At 37.7% G+C, this 18934-nt stretch overlaps 1 protein-coding gene across 3 annotated transcripts in view; it reads left to right on the plus strand.

The window, feature by feature from the left end:
• Positions 1-18934, plus strand: part of LOC102914316 (uncharacterized) — an 87226-nt gene that overhangs the window by 20456 nt on the left and 47836 nt on the right. The window contains exons 2-4 of one of the 3 annotated variants that reach the window (XM_076558045.1): positions 4480-4606; positions 4808-4868; positions 6017-7290. In XM_076558045.1, the coding sequence (XP_076414160.1) occupies positions 4480-4606; positions 4808-4868; positions 6017-7290 (1462 nt within the window). Of the gene's footprint in view, positions 1-4479; positions 4607-4807; positions 5022-6016; positions 10374-18934 lie in introns of those variants that run through there. The other 2 variants (XM_076558035.1, XM_076558044.1) reach the window with 2 other exon arrangements.

Below are 18934 nucleotides of genomic sequence, written 5' to 3' on the forward strand. Positions count from 1 at the left end.
GGAAATTCAAATGAAGACTACTTTGAGGTTTCATCTGACACCTGTCAGAATGGTTAAGATCAATAACACAAGTGACAGCTAATGCTGGTAAGAACATGGAGCTAGGGGATTTATTGCTGTCACAACTGCAAACTTGTACAGCCACTGTGGAAGTCAATATGCAAACCTCAGAAAATTAGGAGTCAATCTACCTCAAGACCCAGCTATACCACTCTTGGGTTTATACCCAAAAGATGCTCCTCCATCCTACCACAAAGAAACTTGCTCAACTATGTTCATAGTAACTTTATTCGTAATAGCCAGGAATTGTTATGTCTGTGAGAGATTGTGTTGATTGATGATTGATGTGGAGGCTCACCACGTAGAGTGTCAATATCCCTAAGAAAGCAGGCCTGGGCTAGGAAAGGGAGCTATTTAAACATGAGACGATGACTAGGCAAGAGAGAAAGCTAGGAAACAATCTTGCCCATGGATTTTGCCTTTATTTTTTAGCTTGAGTGTGTTCTGACACAATCAGCCAAATAAACAAATTCATCACCTGAGATGTTTTTAATTAGAGGATTTAATCACAGCAGGATAAAAGCAAGTTAGAACAAAAAATATGGAACAATAAAATTATTTTGTTGCTAGGAAGAACCTGGGAATGTTGTCTTTTGGAAGAATGTGAAAGATATCAAAATTTTAGGTGGCCAAAACCATAGAAAGTTGTACATAGAACTTAGTTGGCTGTTTTTTAGGACCAGCAAGATTGGACTGTTAAGAGTAATGGCAGAGAGTGGAGATTAAGATCATAGATTTCAGTTGGAAATAGGTAGACTCCATAAAAAAATTAAACTAAACATTATTTGTATCATATTTTTGCTCCAAAATCTTTTTTATTCTGTCCATACCATGGAAATTCAGTAAGGTGGAATTAAAAAATTATGAGCTAATTCCTTAAGTGGAATATTGATTCTGTTGGATGTTTATTACTGATGACTTATTTAGGTCTACCATGAAAAGAAAACAAGTGGGGCAGAAATAAATGAAAATAAAAAAGTAGTTTCAGATGGCAGTTAAGTGCTGAAACAGACAAGAATTTTGAAAGTTTATCACTATTATAGAAAAAGCCCTTGGTATGGAATGGAAGCCTAGCAAGGTGCTCTAAGGGTATAAGTCCATCCAGCTAAATCTTCAGTTTATGGAAGGAGTAAGCAAAGTGATTTCTAGTCCCAGGAAGCAAGCTCATATAAAACTTGCTACACCTGTGGTCCAAATGTGTTAGTGTCCATCCCAATTAAGAAATCAAACTTTGGGTTGGGTGGTGGTGGCACACGCCTTTAATCCCAGCACTCAGGAGGCAGAGGCAGGCAGATCTCTGTGAGTTCAAGGCCAGCCTGGTCTACAGAGTGAGTTCCAGGACAGGCTCCAAAGCTACATAGAGAAACGTTGTCTCAGAAAAAAAAAAAAAAACTACAAGAAATCAAACTTTGCAGGATCACCCATCATGTGCTGTTCCTGGAAACACGAAAGAATCCAAATTTAAGATCATGAATTCTTAGGCTGTGGTTACAGTTCAGCATTGTTGCTGGGATCTATGTTTGGCAGTCAGAAACCCAGGAAGGACACTGTGAGAATTCACTGCATGAAGCTGTGAAGATTGAAGCCTCTTCTTCTTCTTCTTCTTCTTCTTCTTCTTCTTCTTCTTCTTCTTCTTCTTCTTCTTCTTCTTTTTTTTTTTTTTTTTTTTTGTTGTTGTTGTTTTTTACTCTATTCTTTTGGGAGCCTGCCACCCAGCTCTGAAGTAAATCACACACATGGAGGCTTATACTTTCTTATAAATGCCTGGTTGTAAGTTGTTTCTAGGCAGTTTTTTTTTTTTAGTTTAATTTTTCCCTGATAATTCAGAATTAACTTTATTATTTGTACAACTACAATAGGCAATCCGAGAAAGAAATTGCCCACTTTATATTACCCACATTCAATATCTTACTAGGTTTAGGCTGCTCTTCTTAACTTAAGTTATCTCATCTACCTTTTGCCTCTGGGCTTTTATCTTCCTCTATTCTGTATACCTTTCTTTATTTCTTGCTCTGTGGCTTTCTGTGTAGCTGGGTGGCTAGCCCCTGGTGTCCTCTTTTTTTCTTACTCCTTATTTTTTCCTCACAGATTTCTCCTCCCATTTATTGTCTCTGCCTACTAGCACCACTTGTCCTTTCCTGACAAATTATTGGCTGTTGGGCTCTTTATTATACCAATCAATTATTTTGGACAGGCTTTAGAAGTATCACAATGTCACAGAGTTAAACAAATGTAACATAAAAGAATGCAACATATCTTTGCATCATTAAAACAAAAGTTCCCAGCATAAACAAATATAGCACATCTTAAAATCATTTTCCACAACAATCTGGGTTGTGTTTTGAGACCACAAGATGTTGAGATACCTAAGCTATGAGATGTCTTCTATGGAGACCTAGCTGTATATAGGGAGTTGAAGTAACCAAAGAGAGATGTATGAGAAGTTGCATGTATAAGGCCAGCTAAGCCCTTTGAAACTGACACCCTATGTATCTGAGACAGAGATACAGGATTTAATGTTTGTCATGTTGTGCTTCAGTCTTGTCTTGGTCCAGTCTTCACTCGATATATCTCCATTTCTCTCTTTTGGAATATGAATGGTATTCTGTACTATTGTATATTAGAAAAATTTAACTTGATTTCTGATTTTATAACATGTTACTGTCAAGATATTGTCTTGAGTATCAGAAGAGACGATATTTGAACAAGGTAAGGGATGTTGCAAACTATGAGTATCATTGTAGCAACTAAATGCATTTTCTTCTTGGATGATCATGAGCCTAAAGTGACCTGGGTCAGAATAGAGTTGATTTAAAACCTCCCAGGTAGGATGATATATTTGAAATATGTCTCTCTTTGGTGACTTTCTTTCAGTTGTTTGTAAAGCCTTTACTAGGAGGAGCCTTTCTGGATGAAATTCCTCATTGGGAATATGATATGAATCTCTATAGCCTCAACCCCTTTTCTGTTCTTTGTGTCTACTATGTTGTGGTTGAAACTAAGCCAGTTTCCTTTCTGTACTGTCAAGCCTTCAGCACCATTATAGACTCTATCTGTAAATCACATAAGATACAGCAGAAGCAATTGTCATTCAGTGCTTAGGCAGTTGGGTAGCCTGCTGTTTTAATTATTTTGCTTGTTTGTTTTTGAAAACAAGGTTTGTCTGTGTAGCCCTGGGTGTCCTGAAAGTATACTTCTGTACACTAGGCTGACTTTGAACTCAGAGATCCCCTTTACTCTGGCTCCCAAGTCATGGGATTAATGGTGGGCCAACATTCCTAGCTTTATTTGTTTTTATATTATTGGATGATGGGCCTGGAATGTAGGTTTTGGTACATGTCAAGCATAGGCTGTTGTGCTGAGCTTCACCCATATTGTGAATTTTAAAATTTGGCAGAGGGTATCATTCTGTTTTTCTGGATAGCATGTATTCATGACATTAATAGTGCCTGAGCCTACTGAGGCATTGGATTGCAGGGGCATGACCTTCTTCCTGCCTGTTGTATTTGTTTTGAATATTTAAATAAATATGAGTATTTTACCTCTATGCATCGATATACACCATGTGGGTACCTGGTCATCACAGTGATCAAAAGATGATCACAGAAATTCTGAACTTGGAGTAATGAATTGTTGTGATCCTCCATGTAAGTACTGGCAATTGAGCCCACCTATATGCAAAACCAGTAAGAGCTCTGTACTACTGAGCAATCTCTCCTGCCCTGTGTTGATTATTTATGATCAACATTTATATTGCTAAGGTTTTTATCTGTTCGTTTGTAACTGTTTAAACCCACAGTGCCTTTTGGTAAATTTTGATGTTACAGTTTAAATTGGGGTACTTCAGGTTTCTGGAAGATGAATACAGAACTAGTGTGACTGCCTAACACTTTGTAGGAACTTCAGTTAAAACATCCAAGTTCTTTCTAACTTTTTTATTTGTTTGATTGACTTTTGCATGGGAGACGGGGTCTTAATATGTACTTCTAGCTGTCATAGACATGAATGCATAGAGTAGGCTGTAATTCAACTCGGGGTATCTGCCTCTGCCTTCTGAGTGTTGGGGTTAAAGGCATGAGCCAATACATCCAGTTTGTCCATTTTATTTTTCTTTTTTGTAGTAATTGTACATAAATTTCTCTCATGTATACTCTGCACTATTGATCGGTTTACTTGTCTCTCTATGTTTGATAATAGGCATTTCTCTTGTAAGATGATATCCTATTCAAAGGGTACAGAAATGACAGAAGTGAACCTACTATTCAGTTTTCTTCTAAAATGATTAGGTGATTACATTATAATGGCAATGCCATGAATTAAGTGTGGGGAGCATCAGAATTATATGATTATATTGTCAAATAATACATTAACAATGGTAGTATCATGCTCTCTTTTGTACACATGTATGGAATATTTTAGAGTGCAGTGACCTATGATGATGTACATGTTGACTTCACTTGGGAAGAGTGGAATTTGCTGGATCCTTCCCAGAAGAATCTCTACAAATATGTGATGCTGGAGACCTACAGGAATCTCATTACTATAGGTAACACTGAATTTTCTCTATGTTTTAAAATAAGGTGACAACTGTTTCTTGGTTTATTGATACCCTTCTATAATTTCATTGAGAAAGAACAAGAATGAGATGAAAAAAATCAGGCATGTTTCTAAGGTTCACTGAAGATTTTAACTAAAATTTTGCACAGTTCTCAATAATATAACCTATTTTTATTATAATATATTTTAGGATACAGTTGGAAAGACCATAATATTGAAGAACATTGTCAAAGTTCTAGAAGACATGAAAGGTAATTTTCATCTGCAAGATGATACAAATGTGCCTCTGAAGAAATTATAATGTGTCCTGGAAGTTTTAAAACAGAAGCAACAGTATAAATAAGCATAGCTTAAAATGCATAATAATTATTAAATTCTCACAAAACCATATACCTCAATTTCAGGTAGGTGAATTTCATTTGCAAGGCATTCTTTTAAGAAAGAAGTCAAGGAAGCAATGCCTAAAAAGATATCACCATTTGAATCATAGCACTATGAGAGCTATGCTATAAAACTATCAATCAATTTATTTCATATCATTCATGTTACAAAAGGTATGCACAGTGAAGAGGTGATAAGTATATCTTCAAAGCTGTCTAATAAGCGAATAGTCCATAGTAAAGAAGTCTAACTAATATACTTGTGAATGTGCTGTTTAGTGAGAGGGGCAGTTAGAGTCAAGAGTCAAGTTAAAAAAAAAAAAACACCTTAATTCTTATACCACAAGTCTATGAGTACAAAAAGTTAGACTGCGTGAATTGAATGTGGAAAACTTTTATTGGTTATTCTTCCTTTACTATGTATGTCATATGTCACTCTGAATACAAGTCATATGTGCATAGGGCTATGGAAAGACATAACATACCTCTCTCTCAGAACAATTAGAAGATATGTAGCAATCCTGACATTGTGTATACTTGTTTAATTCGATTCAAATATACAAATAATTGGTTTTCCAGGTTCATTGTTAATGCATAAAGAAACTTACAGTGCAGGAAAGTCCTATCAGTATTAGGACTGTGTAAAAACTTCTGTTTGTCCTAGTTCATTTAGCAAATGTAGTCTGATTTACAGTATAGGAAAATTTATTAATGCAATAAACGTGCTAAAACTCTGACTTTTTCCAGTTCTCTTCAAATATGTGAATAATCTCATATAGAAAAAAGATACTGTAAATGTGAACCATGTAATAAAGGATCTTACCATCACAGGTATTTTCCAAGATGCAAAACAACTCTTAAAGAAAAGGAGTAACATGAGTGTGAACACAATGATAAAACCTTAAGATCTAATTCCTCTTTATAATTGGACCAAATTGTAAAATTAACTCATACAGATATAAAGATTAAACAGAATATTGTATGATGTAATGCTTTTACATGTGCCATTATTTTTGCAGGAAAGAAAGAAGTCAAACTGGAGAGAAACCTTCAATATATACTCAATGTGTTAAAGCCTTTGCACATCTTAGTACTCTTCAATTGCATGAAAAAACACACACTAAAGTGAAGCCCTATGAATGCAATCAGTGTGGTAAAGCCTTTGCATGCATCAGTAATCTTCAAATGCATCAAAGAACACATATTGGAGAGAAACCCTATGAATGTAATCAGTGTGGTAAGGCCTTTGCACAACACAGTACTCTTAAAATGCATAAAAGAACGCATACTGGAGAGAAACCCTATGAATGTAATCAGTGTGATAAAGCCTTTGCACAACTCAGTCATCTTCAAATGCATCAAAGGACACATACTGGAGAGAAACCCTATGAATGTAATCAGTGTGGTAAAGCCTTTGCATATGTCAGTAATCTTCAAATGCATCAAAGAACACATACTGGAGAGAAACCCTATGAATGTACTCAGTGTGATAAAGCCTTTGCACAACACAGTCATCTTCAAATGCATCAAAGAACACATACTGGAGAGAAACCCTATGAATGTACTCAGTGTGATAAAGCCTTTGCACGACATAGTCATCTTCAAAGGCATAAAAGAACACATACTGGAGAGAAACCCTATGAATGTAATCAGTGTGGAAAAGCCTTTGTATGTCACAGTCATCTTCAAATGCATAAAAGAACACATACTGGAGAAAAACCCTATGAATGTACTCAGTGTGATAAAGCCTTTGCACAACACAGTCATCTTCAAAGGCATAAACGAATACATACTGGAGAGAAACCTTATGAATGTAATCAGTGTGGTAAAGCCTTTGTATGTTATAGTCATCTTCAAAAGCATAAAAGAACACATACTGGAGAGAAACCCCATGAATGTAATCAGTGTGGTAAAGCCTTTGCACAACACAGTCATCTTCAAATGCATAAAAGAACACATAATGGAGAGAAACCCTATGAATGCAATGAATGTGGTAAAGCCTTTGCATGTCACAAAAGTTTTCAAAGTCATAAAAGAACACATACTGGAGAGAAACCCTATGAATGTAATCAATGTAACAAAGCCTATGCATGTCAAAAAAGTCTTCAAATGCATAAGATAACGCATACTGGAGAGAAACCCTATGAATGTAATCAGTGTGCTAAAGCCTTTGCATATGTCAGTAGTCTACAAATGCATCAAAGAACACATACTGGAGAGAAACCCTATGAATGTAATCAGTGTGCTAAAGCCTTTGCACAACACAGTCATCTACAAAGGCATAAACGAACACATACTAGAGAGAAACACTATGAATGTAATCAGTGTGGTAAAGCCTTTACATGTATGAGTAATCTTAAAAATCATGAGAAAAAGTCATACTGCAAAGAAACCCTATAAATATAGTCAGTGTGGTAAAGTTTTGTACTTTATACAGGAGTAAAACTTTTTGTGTGTAATCAATCTGTTAAAGCCTTTCCATATCACAATAGTTTTTGACTATCTGAAAAAGATACTGTTGGCATCTTATTATAAATTATTTGGTAAGATCTTTATCCAATACACTTATAATCAGTTACACAGGAGTGTGTATTCTGAAGAAAAATATTTGACAATGTAAACAATCTGTTCAACATTTTGATGTCCATTTTTACATTGCTTACACCAGAAAACTCATGGAACAAATGAACTTAGGAATTTATGAAAGCTTATGTATGGGGTAAAAGGGCCAGGCACAGAAACACACCCTGACCATGAAAATAGAGCCAGTGAAAGACACACCCCTTGGCCCCGAAATCAGAGCTAAAACCACACTTTGACCCTGAAATAAGAGACAAAGAAACACTTTGTCCCTGAACCAAGAACCTGTGATAGAAACACCCTGACCCTGAAACTAGACCCAAAATGTTAAAAGGAGCCAGTGAAAGAAACACACTTTGGACCTGAAACCAGAACCCAGGAAACACACTCTACCCTTGACCAACAAAGCACCAAACCAACCAACCCCTGAGCTTGAAACCAACCAATGCCTGAGCATGAAATACAGCCAATCTTTGAGCTTGTTCAAGCCCTGTGCCTGTTCATTTGGCAGCTGCCTTTTACCACCCTGGCAGAGGCAGTGGCTCTCCTGGATTCCTTTCTTCCAAATAAGTCTCTTGAATGAGTTTTGGGTGAAGATCTTTCACTGAAGCAGTTCAGAATCTCACTATTGGCTTGGATCAGAGAAACAATGGACACCTCTGCTGTCAAACTCCCTTTAAGGAGCACAGCAGAAGTAACAACTTTTCACTAGAGACTGCTGCATTTCTACAGCCATTTCCTCTTACTTGAGTGAAGCAGAGAAGTAACAATTTTGGCTGGAGCTGAGGAGAAATGGACAACTCTGATGGGACACTCCCTAGTAGAGCAGAGCAGAGAAGCAATTGACAGCTCTGCTGAGAAACTTCCTTAGGGTAGTGGGGCAGAGCAGCAATGGGCATCTCTGCTGGGTAACTCTCTTAGTGTAGTGTCACAGAACCCAGCTGTAATGGCTCCCTTTTGGAGAGGAGCAGGATTACTGCATTCTGCAGGAATATCATTCCTTACTGGAACACAGCTTCATGTATAACCTGACTTCCCAACAGTCAGGGTACCTTTCTCCTCACAGCAGTAGGTATCCAGGATATCTTCCCTTCAAAACTGTAGGTATGGCCTGATTTCCAACAGTCAGAGTATCTTTCTCTTCAGAGCTGTAGGTATCCAGGAGACCTTCCTTTGACAGCTATAGGTATAGCATGACAATGATAGTCAGGATACCTTTCCCACCAGAGCTTTAACACTTGCACTATGAATATAAACAATAATGTAACCCTTTTAGATTCTATACTTCTCTTCAATTACATGAAATAACTAATTCAGGTATAAACCTTTATGAATTTGTGTTAGCTCCTTTTTTGTTGTGATATAATGTCTAGGTCAGCTTATAAATGAGTTTAATTTGGCCCTTGGTTCCAGAGGGATATAGGAACACCACGAAAGTGGCATGGCAACAGTGTCAGACACGACAGCTAAAGCAGGAAGGTAAGAACTCACATCTTTAACCTGCAGCATGAAGCAGAGAGTGGGAACTAGAAATAGTATGTAGATGTAAATTCTCAAAGCCTACCCCCAGTGACATATTTCCTCTAGCAGGGCAGCATCTCCTAAATACTTCCAAATGAAACCACTAACTTAGAAGGATTGATTTCTCAGATTTCATGCCTAAATGTTGCTTTTTTGTTATATGAACCAATTCATGGTGAAGAAAAACTCTGTAAGTAAGCCATTAGATACCTGAACACCTGTGGTACAGGAGTGAATGCTTACATGAGAAAATCATTCATGAATGTAAAATTGTTTAAGAGTTGTTTTATTTATAATTATGTGATGTCATTGTGTATTTGTGTGTGTGTGTGTGTGAATGTGCATGCTCATTCCTGGGAACTTTAGACCCTTGGATTTTCTTGTAGCAGGAAATAAGGGAAGTTGTCAAAAATTGGACCTTGGTCCTGGGAATGAACATTTCTTAACTGCCCAGCCATGTCTCTAGTACTGTTAATATTTTAAAGCCTATTTTTGTCATTTTGAAGTCAGGAAATAGGGACAAACATGCAAGAGAAAAACCCTATTTGTGTAAATGATTTGGATATCATAGTTGTTTTCAGCTTCAAGAAAAAAAAAACCATGTTTCATTTATTTTTCATTATAGCCTTGAAGGAAGTAAATTACTTACCATGTTCACATAAGACTGATGGTGGAGATGACTGCATTGTGGTTTCTATTTTGAAACATTTGAGATACATACTAAAGTGTATATATATATGTGTGTGGCAACTCCATTTGTTGAAGTTTATTTTGTGGTCTTTATATTCCTTTTGTGGCTTTTGTTCATCTTCTATTGTACTTTTGCTTAGAGATAGGTATTTTTCTGCTGTAATGAATAGGATGGTATCCTCATCATCTAAGTGATCCATTGTTTATTTAAATATCAGGCAGTGTTTGATTGCACTTTTCAAGTAAGGGTGTCTGTAAAATGGTTGTTGTTCCTGGTTTTGTTTTTCATTTTTTCACAAATTTCCTTGAGATTTTGTTGTTTGTTATTCAGCTTGTTTTGGATGTCAATAATGATTCAGGGATACATTTCAACTTATGATCCTCATGAGTCTGCCTCCTGAGAACAAGTCCAAGAGTAGATGATGTACTCTCAACATGTGCTGTTTTGTCAACATAATTTAACAATGCTAATGTTAAAATATTTAATAGAAGAGACTATAAGAAACATTAAATACCTCATGTATGTACTGAAAGTAGTATTTTCATTTATCTGGTAAAAATGCAATAAAGTATGGTAATCAGCAATCAACTTTGTATCTCATACTACAGCTTGATGTTCTATAGATATATACACATATATTATATATACATAATTTGATGTCCCATGCTTCTCCATGTCCCCATTACTTAACCATTTGGCATTTTATCTCAAAGCACTGCCTTTTAAGGGAATTACCTAGAGATGTAATGTAATGGCACTAAGATTTATTTTGTAACAAACATTTATGGTGTGTGTATAATATGATTATGGGTTTGTAGGTCCATGGCAGATGTGTGGAGACAAGTAGACAGCTTTGTGGTTTCTACTTTTTGTCCTCTTGATATGGTAATCAAGGTCAGATTTTCAGCCATAGACCATTTCCACTGAGCCATCTCACTGTTGCTCAAGTAAGATTAGTAGAAATATTACAACAGTAACCTATTGTCTTCTTAAGATTGTAAACTTAATTTCATGCAATTATAGAGAAAAACAGGACAATTTGAATAATAAGTCCTCTTTGCATATAAAAATACTTATATGACCATACATTTTCTAATTTGTTTATTCTGAGGAATGAACGTTTGTTTATAACACTTTCTCAGAACCACAATTGATGCCAGAGAATTCCCTGATTCATTAAAGTTTGTAGCTACTAACTTGATGACCTGAGTTCTATCTCTTAGTAACCCATATTACTCCTACAAGTTTTTCTATTATTTCTACTGGACAGTGGCATATGCATACTCCTACATCAACACATACATAAATAATTTTTAAACCTGAAAAAGTGCCATTAAGGTCACTTGCATCCAAATGACTCCCTAGGTTTCATCACTAGAACTCATATAGGGGAAGTAGAAAATAGACAACTGTAAGTTGTCCTCTCACTCCTACATACACATCATGGCACAGGTGTATACACACAAACATAGTTCAAACACTTTTAAATGGGTGAAATTTAAAAAGTATAAAATGACCTAGTTATTGAGAACATATGGAATGATTTGTCCATTTAAATGATAGAATTTCAGGAAATATTACTGTTCATCAAAACAGTGATGGTCCCTTTTTAAATCTTATTTTATCTATTTATTTTCTGATTCAATGATAGGTCATTTAAAAACACATATCTCGAGAGCTGGAGAGATGGCTCAGCCATTAAGAGCACCGACTGCTCTCCCAGAGGTCCTGAGTTCAATTCCCAGCACCCACATGCTGGCTCACAACCATCTGTAATGAGATCTGGTGCCCTCTTCTGGCCTGCAGGGATACATGCAGATAGAACACTGTATACATAATAAACAAAAAAATCTTTAAAACACACACACACACACACACACACACACACACACACACACACACACCTCAGCTGGATTTAGAGGGGTATAGTTATAATCCCAGCACTTGAGAGACTATGTTGGGCCAATGTCTGTGAGTTTGAGGCCAGCTTGGTCCTCATAATGAATTCCAGGGCAGCCATGACTATGTGGACATATCTGTCTCAAAAAATTCCAAAAAGAAAAAACATATTTCAAATTAGGGAACTTTTCCCAATATAATATGGCTGGATTCTGACTGGTTTCAACAAAATCTTTTGTTATCTTTAATCACATTAAGAGAACTGTGTTAATGAAAATAAGAAGCAATATAGAGAGTCCATTCACAGAGGTATAAAAATCCATTGAATCCTTAGACAACCATCTAGAGAGGACTTTCCTTACCTTTAAGTGATAGGAGACAGAAGGAACAGTGGGACATCTTCATCTTCAGCATTCTAATGACATATTTGGGACCTGGAGAATTGGCTCAATAGCACTGATCCACTTGGGTACCCAAGTTTGATTCCTACCACCCATATCATATTGGTCAGAACTACTTGTATTTCCAGGTCCTGGAGATCTGGTGCATCCTTCTAGCCTCTTAGGGAATCAGATATGGAAATGGTGAAAGACAGATATGTATGTGATTCCATATTGAAAAAAAAAAAGGTTTTCTTCATGTGCCTGTTATCTTAAAAAAGAATTAAAATTAAGTGTATAAGTTTTGCCAATGAGAATACCAAGTGCATATAAGGTACCAGAAGATGGTGCCTGATTCCCTGTGACTGTAGGTACAGACAGTGGTGAGCTGTCTTTTAGGTGCTAGAAATTAAAGTCAGGCCCTGTGTATGAGCAGCCAGCATTATAAGTTCTATTCATCTCCACAGACATGTTATTAATAGCAGTAAGGTGTGAATGGTTGCTAAGTTCATCAGCCCTGATGACCCAGAAGAAATATAAAATAGCAACAGAAACTAATTTAGACATGGTGCTGATAGAAATTTTTGAGCCTAGGTCCCCACAAAATGAGGGAAAAGTACAAAGAATTATCAGGAGGGAAACTGACAATAAACGTCTTTAAAAGATGATTGACCATTTAACCAAAGCCACAAGAGTAAATTTATCTCCAGTGTTGTAAACAGGCAGCAATTGGGACCCAGAAGTTCACATGTCAGGTGTCCCCTGCTTGACTTTATACCTCCTGTAATAAGAGAAAAGGAACTTGCAGGCATGAAGTCTGACTTGTCTGAATATGATCTTTTTTTTTTTTTTTCTTTCCTGATGCCTGTAAAACCTTCAGTTTGGAGCTCTGAATGGTGGTGACTCTAGATGACATCCAGATTATGAAGAGATCCTGAGACTTGATCTGAAGTCTCTCTAAGGCTAAGGCCTCTACAAAGAGCTGTGGAGTTTCAAAGAATTGTTAGGGATGGACTTTTGGGTGTGAAAGCCCAAAGTTCAAATGCCAGAGCAATGTTTGGGGTGTACCTGAGGACAAGCTGGCATGGACTGTACTTGGTATCCACTCAGCTGTGGTGGGTCAGACACCTCCAGGTCTTCTACACTTTACTCTTTGTCAACTTTGTAGCTGTCAGTGACAATACCCTGCAGCCTCCACTTTTCAATTTTCACTGGGACCTCAAAGCTCCCTAGTTTCCACCCTATCAATATCTGGTACTTGCCTGAGTATTGAATGGAATAATAAGGATATTCTAAGAGACATTTATATCTCTCCCTTTGGATAACAGCTAATGAAGCAATAGATGCTATGAATTTCTAATTTTTGGGGGAATTTCATTGTGGGAAAAGACTGACTCCTCTAGATGAGAATGTCTCTACTGAAGAAACATTTACTCCTTATCTGACCACATTGCAGGACAGAAAGGAACTGAGGTTGGAGGAGGGTTTTAGAGATGGAAAATTTTTCATTATATGGCTTAGTTGTATTACTTAGTTGTGCATATCTCTTGCCATCTATCTAAACCTATTAAGACCCCAAGGAGAGATTAATTACCTTATATCTTCATCACTGTTCCATATTAGTCATGCTGAAAAAAAGTCATGTTTACAATTTTTTTATTAACAGTTTTTTTTCCTTTTGTTTTCTATTTTCTTTTAAAGAATCTTCTCACTATGAATCTCTGGCTGGCCTGGAACTCACCAAATAGACTAGGCTCTTCTAGAACATCAGAGAGATTTGCTTACCTTGTCTCCAGTGTACTTGAATTATACATGGGCAAATCACAGACAACTAACTTCTTTCTTTCTTTTCTTTCTTTCTTTTTCTTTTTTTTTTAATTTTCTTTTTTTTAAAGATTTATTTATTTATTATGTATACAATATTCTGTTTTCATGTATCCCCACAGGCCAGAAGAGGGAGCCAGATCTCATTACAGATGGTAGTAAGCCACCATGTGGGTGCTGGGAATTGAACTCAGGACCTCTGGAAGAACAGCTGGTGTTCTTAACCTCTGAGCCATCTCTCCAGCACTTTTTTTTCTTAATTTTCAAGACAAGTTTTTTTGTGTAGCCTTGGCTGTCCTGGAACTAGCTCTGTAGACCAGGCTAGCATAAAATTTACAGAAATCCACCTACCTCTGCCTCTCAAGTGTTAGGATTAAAGGCATGAACTACCACCTATTATAACTTGGTTCTTTTAATTGACTTAATAAGAGTGAGTGGCTCTGCCTAGCTTGTTTCGGTAGCCAGGCTATAGACTCTGTTCCTAACTCCAGTAACAGAAGAAGGTTCCCATCAAATGCAGCCCTCCCACCTTAAAGTCCATTGTCTTCTAACTATGAGCAGTATTGTTTTTCTTTATCTTTAAGTCTATTATTATTAATCAAACGACTAGAGCAGAGTACTGTTCATATTCTACAGATGGTAAAATCCAGGCTCACAGAGATCAAGATACTTAAGTGTAACTACTCCTCTTACTCATTTTATTATTCTAATGCCTCACTAAATGAAGGTGAAGCCACCTAATTCAGGCATGGTAGCACAGGCCTGTAACAATGATACTTAGAGGAGGCAGGAATCTCAGGATTTCAACATCATCCAAGAGGAGAATGGCCAATGGGGTATGGTGGGAAGCCCATGAAACCTAGGAAGGCTATGATTGGCTCAGAACAGTGAGCCAATAGTCTTCCCTGTAGCTCTAGAACTTTAGAGCCATGACACCAGCAAGTGTAAGCTGAGGTATTTACCACTCCGAGTTTTCTATTTTTGATGTTTTCTGTCCAAGGTAGCCTAGGTCACTTAAGGGTAAGACTTAAGTTGCTCAATAAAGAGTAAAATTCTCCAGCAAGTGGAGTGAATTAGCCTCAGGCAGGCTTCCTATATGTGTATCCAAAACAGCATGTTCAGTCCTAAAACCATAGCACATAACTAACAGAAATGGACCCAACAGGTTTTATTCATATATTTGCATATACTAATTCACACATATTTAAACAAGGAAAAAATTCGAAGAGAAGAATTTGGGAAGACATGAAGAGAGGACAAGGAAGGGGGAAAGTGATGTAAAATATTTTAGTTAAAAATGTATAAAAATAAATTTTAAACATAAATATGGCTTGAGAGATAGCTTAGCAATGAAGAGCACTGAGTGTTATTGCAGAGGACACAGTTTACATTGCCAGAAACCATGATTGCTACCAATCTCCTGCAACTCCAGTTCCAAGGGATCTGATTCCCTCATCTGGCCTCTACAGGTATCACACATAGACATATGTGGGTAAACACGTATATACATAAAACAAAACTTAAAAAATGAAATTCTGGGAAGAAACTCACAAAAGTGGTATAAATTGTATAAGGTTAAGTGACATAATTAAATTGTTTATCTAAGAAAATGTTTGCAGATAAAAAAATAGTTTTGGATTGGTAATACAAGTTAGGATAGAAAGTAAATTAGGTACAGAACTTTACAGTCAACAAGACAGGATAGAAAATGGAGTACTTTTTCTGGTTTTTCCAAATGCAAATGGACTGGACATTATGAATGTAATTCTTACCCAATAATTCTTCTTATTGTATATAGTTATACTGTGTTAGAGTTAAAACCTTCCATTTTTATTTAGACAAAAAGGGGGAAATATTGTGGGATAGTTTGATCACATTCTTGTGGTGATATTGTGTTCCCCAATATATTGTTCACCTTAATAAACTTCTCTGGGGTCAGAGAACATAACAGCTGCTAGATAGACATAGAGGTCAGAAAATGGTGGCACACACACAAACACACACACCTTTAATCCTAGCATTCTGGAGGCAGAGATCCATCTGGATCTCTGTGAATTCAAAATCACACTGGAAACAGCCAGGCATGGAGACACATGCCTTTAATCCCAGGAAGTGATGGCTGGAAGCAGGAAGGTATATAAGGCATGAGGACCAGGAACTAGAGCCTGATTAAGCTTTCAGGCTTTTAGCAGCAGTTCAGCTGAGATCCATTCGGATGAGGGATCAGAGGCTTTCCAGTTTGAGAAAATGAGATCAGCTGAGGAATTGGTGAGGTGAGGTTAGCTGTGGCTGGTTCTGTTTCTCTGATCTTTCAGCATTCACCCCAACCAAAAATTAAATTCTGTACAGTAATGTCACAGCCTTGAGATGGACAGCAGTCAGGACTTCATTTAAATGAACTCTTTCTGGTCCTTCATAGAAGCATTTGTGGCCTGCTGAGCCAGCTTGCTTGGAGGCAAAGGAAGCCTTATTCTGAGGTTAGAATAGCTCAGAATAGCTGTTCACTTAAGATCATCATTCATAGTATGAATAGGTGACTTTTCTATGCCTTTTTTTCTATTTGCGTTCTTTTTCCTTTGTACATGTGGCATTGATGCATTTTTATATATATCTTTTATGTCATACATTATGATCTATTTATCTTGTAAACATGCATTATGTTATATTTATATTTAGGTCATGATGCATGATCTAAAAGATAGTTTTGCTCTATAAATCTCCATCTGCCTAAATTTCTAGACTTGCACTCTCCTGTCCCTATTTAAATTGTTCAACATTTAACTTCAGGCCAGAACCTAAAAGAGACTTCAGGATGACAGCATATATGGCATGCAAAATCTGTGCCAGACCAGCTCCTCTTTTAACCTTAACCACCACTTGATGCATACTGTTATTTAAGATATTTTGGTTTATTAAACTTTTAAATGTGTGGAATAATTTATTCCTGGAAAGGCATATTAATTCTATAACAGCAGTACCTCCAGCCTTGTAGAAAAATTTTCTGAGACAAGTTTTCTATGTTGGATCAGGTAGCCTTGATCCCACTCCGTCTCATCTTGTCCTTGGGATTAAACCAACTACATTTTTTGATTAAAGAACTCAACTACCACTAAGTTTTAAAATTAAAAATTCGGGTCATATAGTCAACTGTCCATTTCAGTAACAGGAAGAGGATTTGTGTGTGCCTTCATGCCAGAATAGGAGGAATAGTTTATTGTGTACACTACAGGGGGAAACAGGGTAAGCAATCAGCTGCTGGAGTCACCATTATGAAATAGGACCTGATTGCAGCAGGATCAGTGATTTTATAAGTTTCCAGCATGTATCGATCCATCGTGTGAGTGAAGGCAGGCTAGATTTTGAGTGTGTAATTTGGGAAGGTTAGATTGAGCCAATGAATTTTGAATTTTCAACAAAGGAACTCTCCTATGCAGATATGTTCAATCCTGCTTGTAATGGTTATATTCATTAGTTGTATGCCAGGCCACAGGTCTCAGCAGCTAACATTGCACATAGGGGCATGCATTCCCTGTGGTGGTATTGTGTTCTCCAAAATATTGTGCACCCTAATAAACTTATCTGGGGTCAGAGACAGAACAGCCACTAGATACAAAGGCTAGAAAATGGTGCATTCACACCTTTAATCCTAGCATTCCAGAGGCAGAAATCCATGTGTTCAAGGATACAGCCAAGCATGGTGACTCACGCCTTTAATCCTAGAAAGTGAGCCTTTAATTGCAGGGAGTGGTGGTAGAAAGCAGAAAGTTATATAAGGCACGAAGACCAGAAACTAGAAGCATTTGGCCTGGTTAAGCATTTGGCTGGTTAAGCTTTCAGGCTTCTAGCAGCAGTTCAGCTGAGACCCATTCTGGGTGAGGACTCAGAGGCCTCCAGTCTGAGGAAACAAGACCAGCTGAGGATCCAGTGAGGTGAGGTAGCTGTGGCTTGTTCTGGTTCTCTGATCTTCCAGTTCACCCCAATACCTGGCTCAGGTTTGATTTTATTTATTATTATTATTATTATTATTATTATTTTTGGTTTTTCGAGACAGCGTTTCTCTGCATAGCTTTGCGCCTTTCCTGGAGCTCACTTGGTAGCCCAGGCTGGCCTCGAACTCACAGAGATCTACCTGGCTCTGCCTCCCGAGTGCTGGGCCTAAAGGCGTGCGCCACCACCGCCCGGCCAGGTTTGATTTTATTAATAAGAACTTTTAAGATTCATGCTACAATTCCTTCTACCAGAGAATGGTTTTCTCAACCTAGATGCCCCTTAACTGAAGAATTGGTAAAGAAAATGTGGCACATATACACAATGGAGTACTACTCAGCAGTAAAAAACAATGATATCATGAAAGTTGTAGGCAAATGGATGGAACTAGAAAATATCATCCTGAGTGAGGTAACCCAGACTCAGAAGGACAAACATAGTATGTACTCACTCATAAGTGAATACCAGATGTGAGGGAAGGCATGGCCAGATTGCAACCCACAGCTCCAGAGAGGCTAGCTGACAGGAAAAGACCCTAGGAGGGACACATGAATGGCCCAGTGAAGGAGAAGTGGATGATATTTACATGAGCAGACTGGGAGTGGAGGGGGTGGAGGGTGAGGAGTGGGGAATGAGAACATAGGGAAATGGGAGGGTCAAGCTGGAACAGGGACAGAATGGGAGGGCAGGGAGGGAGATGCCATGATGGATGAGGACAGGAAGGGAATGAGGAAGAGGCAAGGTGCCAGGGAGGCTCACAGGAATCTACAAGGATGACCCCACCTGGGAGTGCTGGCAGTGGTCTAGAGGGTGCCTGGACTGGTCTATTCTGGTGACCAGCCTAGTAAATACCCTACCCGCCATCATAGAGCCTTTGTCCAGTGACTGATGGAGGCAGATGCAGAGATTCACGGCCAGGCACCAGGCTGATCTCCAGGAATCCAGTTGATGAGAGAAAGGAGGGATTCTGCAGGCAGGGGATGTTGAGATCATAATGGAAAGATGTACAGAGATAACTTACCACACTGGTGGAAGCCCATGAACTGTAGACTAAT

The sequence above is a fragment of the Peromyscus maniculatus genome, chromosome 21 (assembly GCF_049852395.1).
Source record: "Peromyscus maniculatus bairdii isolate BWxNUB_F1_BW_parent chromosome 21, HU_Pman_BW_mat_3.1, whole genome shotgun sequence".
NCBI classification, from domain to species: Eukaryota; Metazoa; Chordata; class Mammalia; order Rodentia; family Cricetidae; genus Peromyscus; species Peromyscus maniculatus.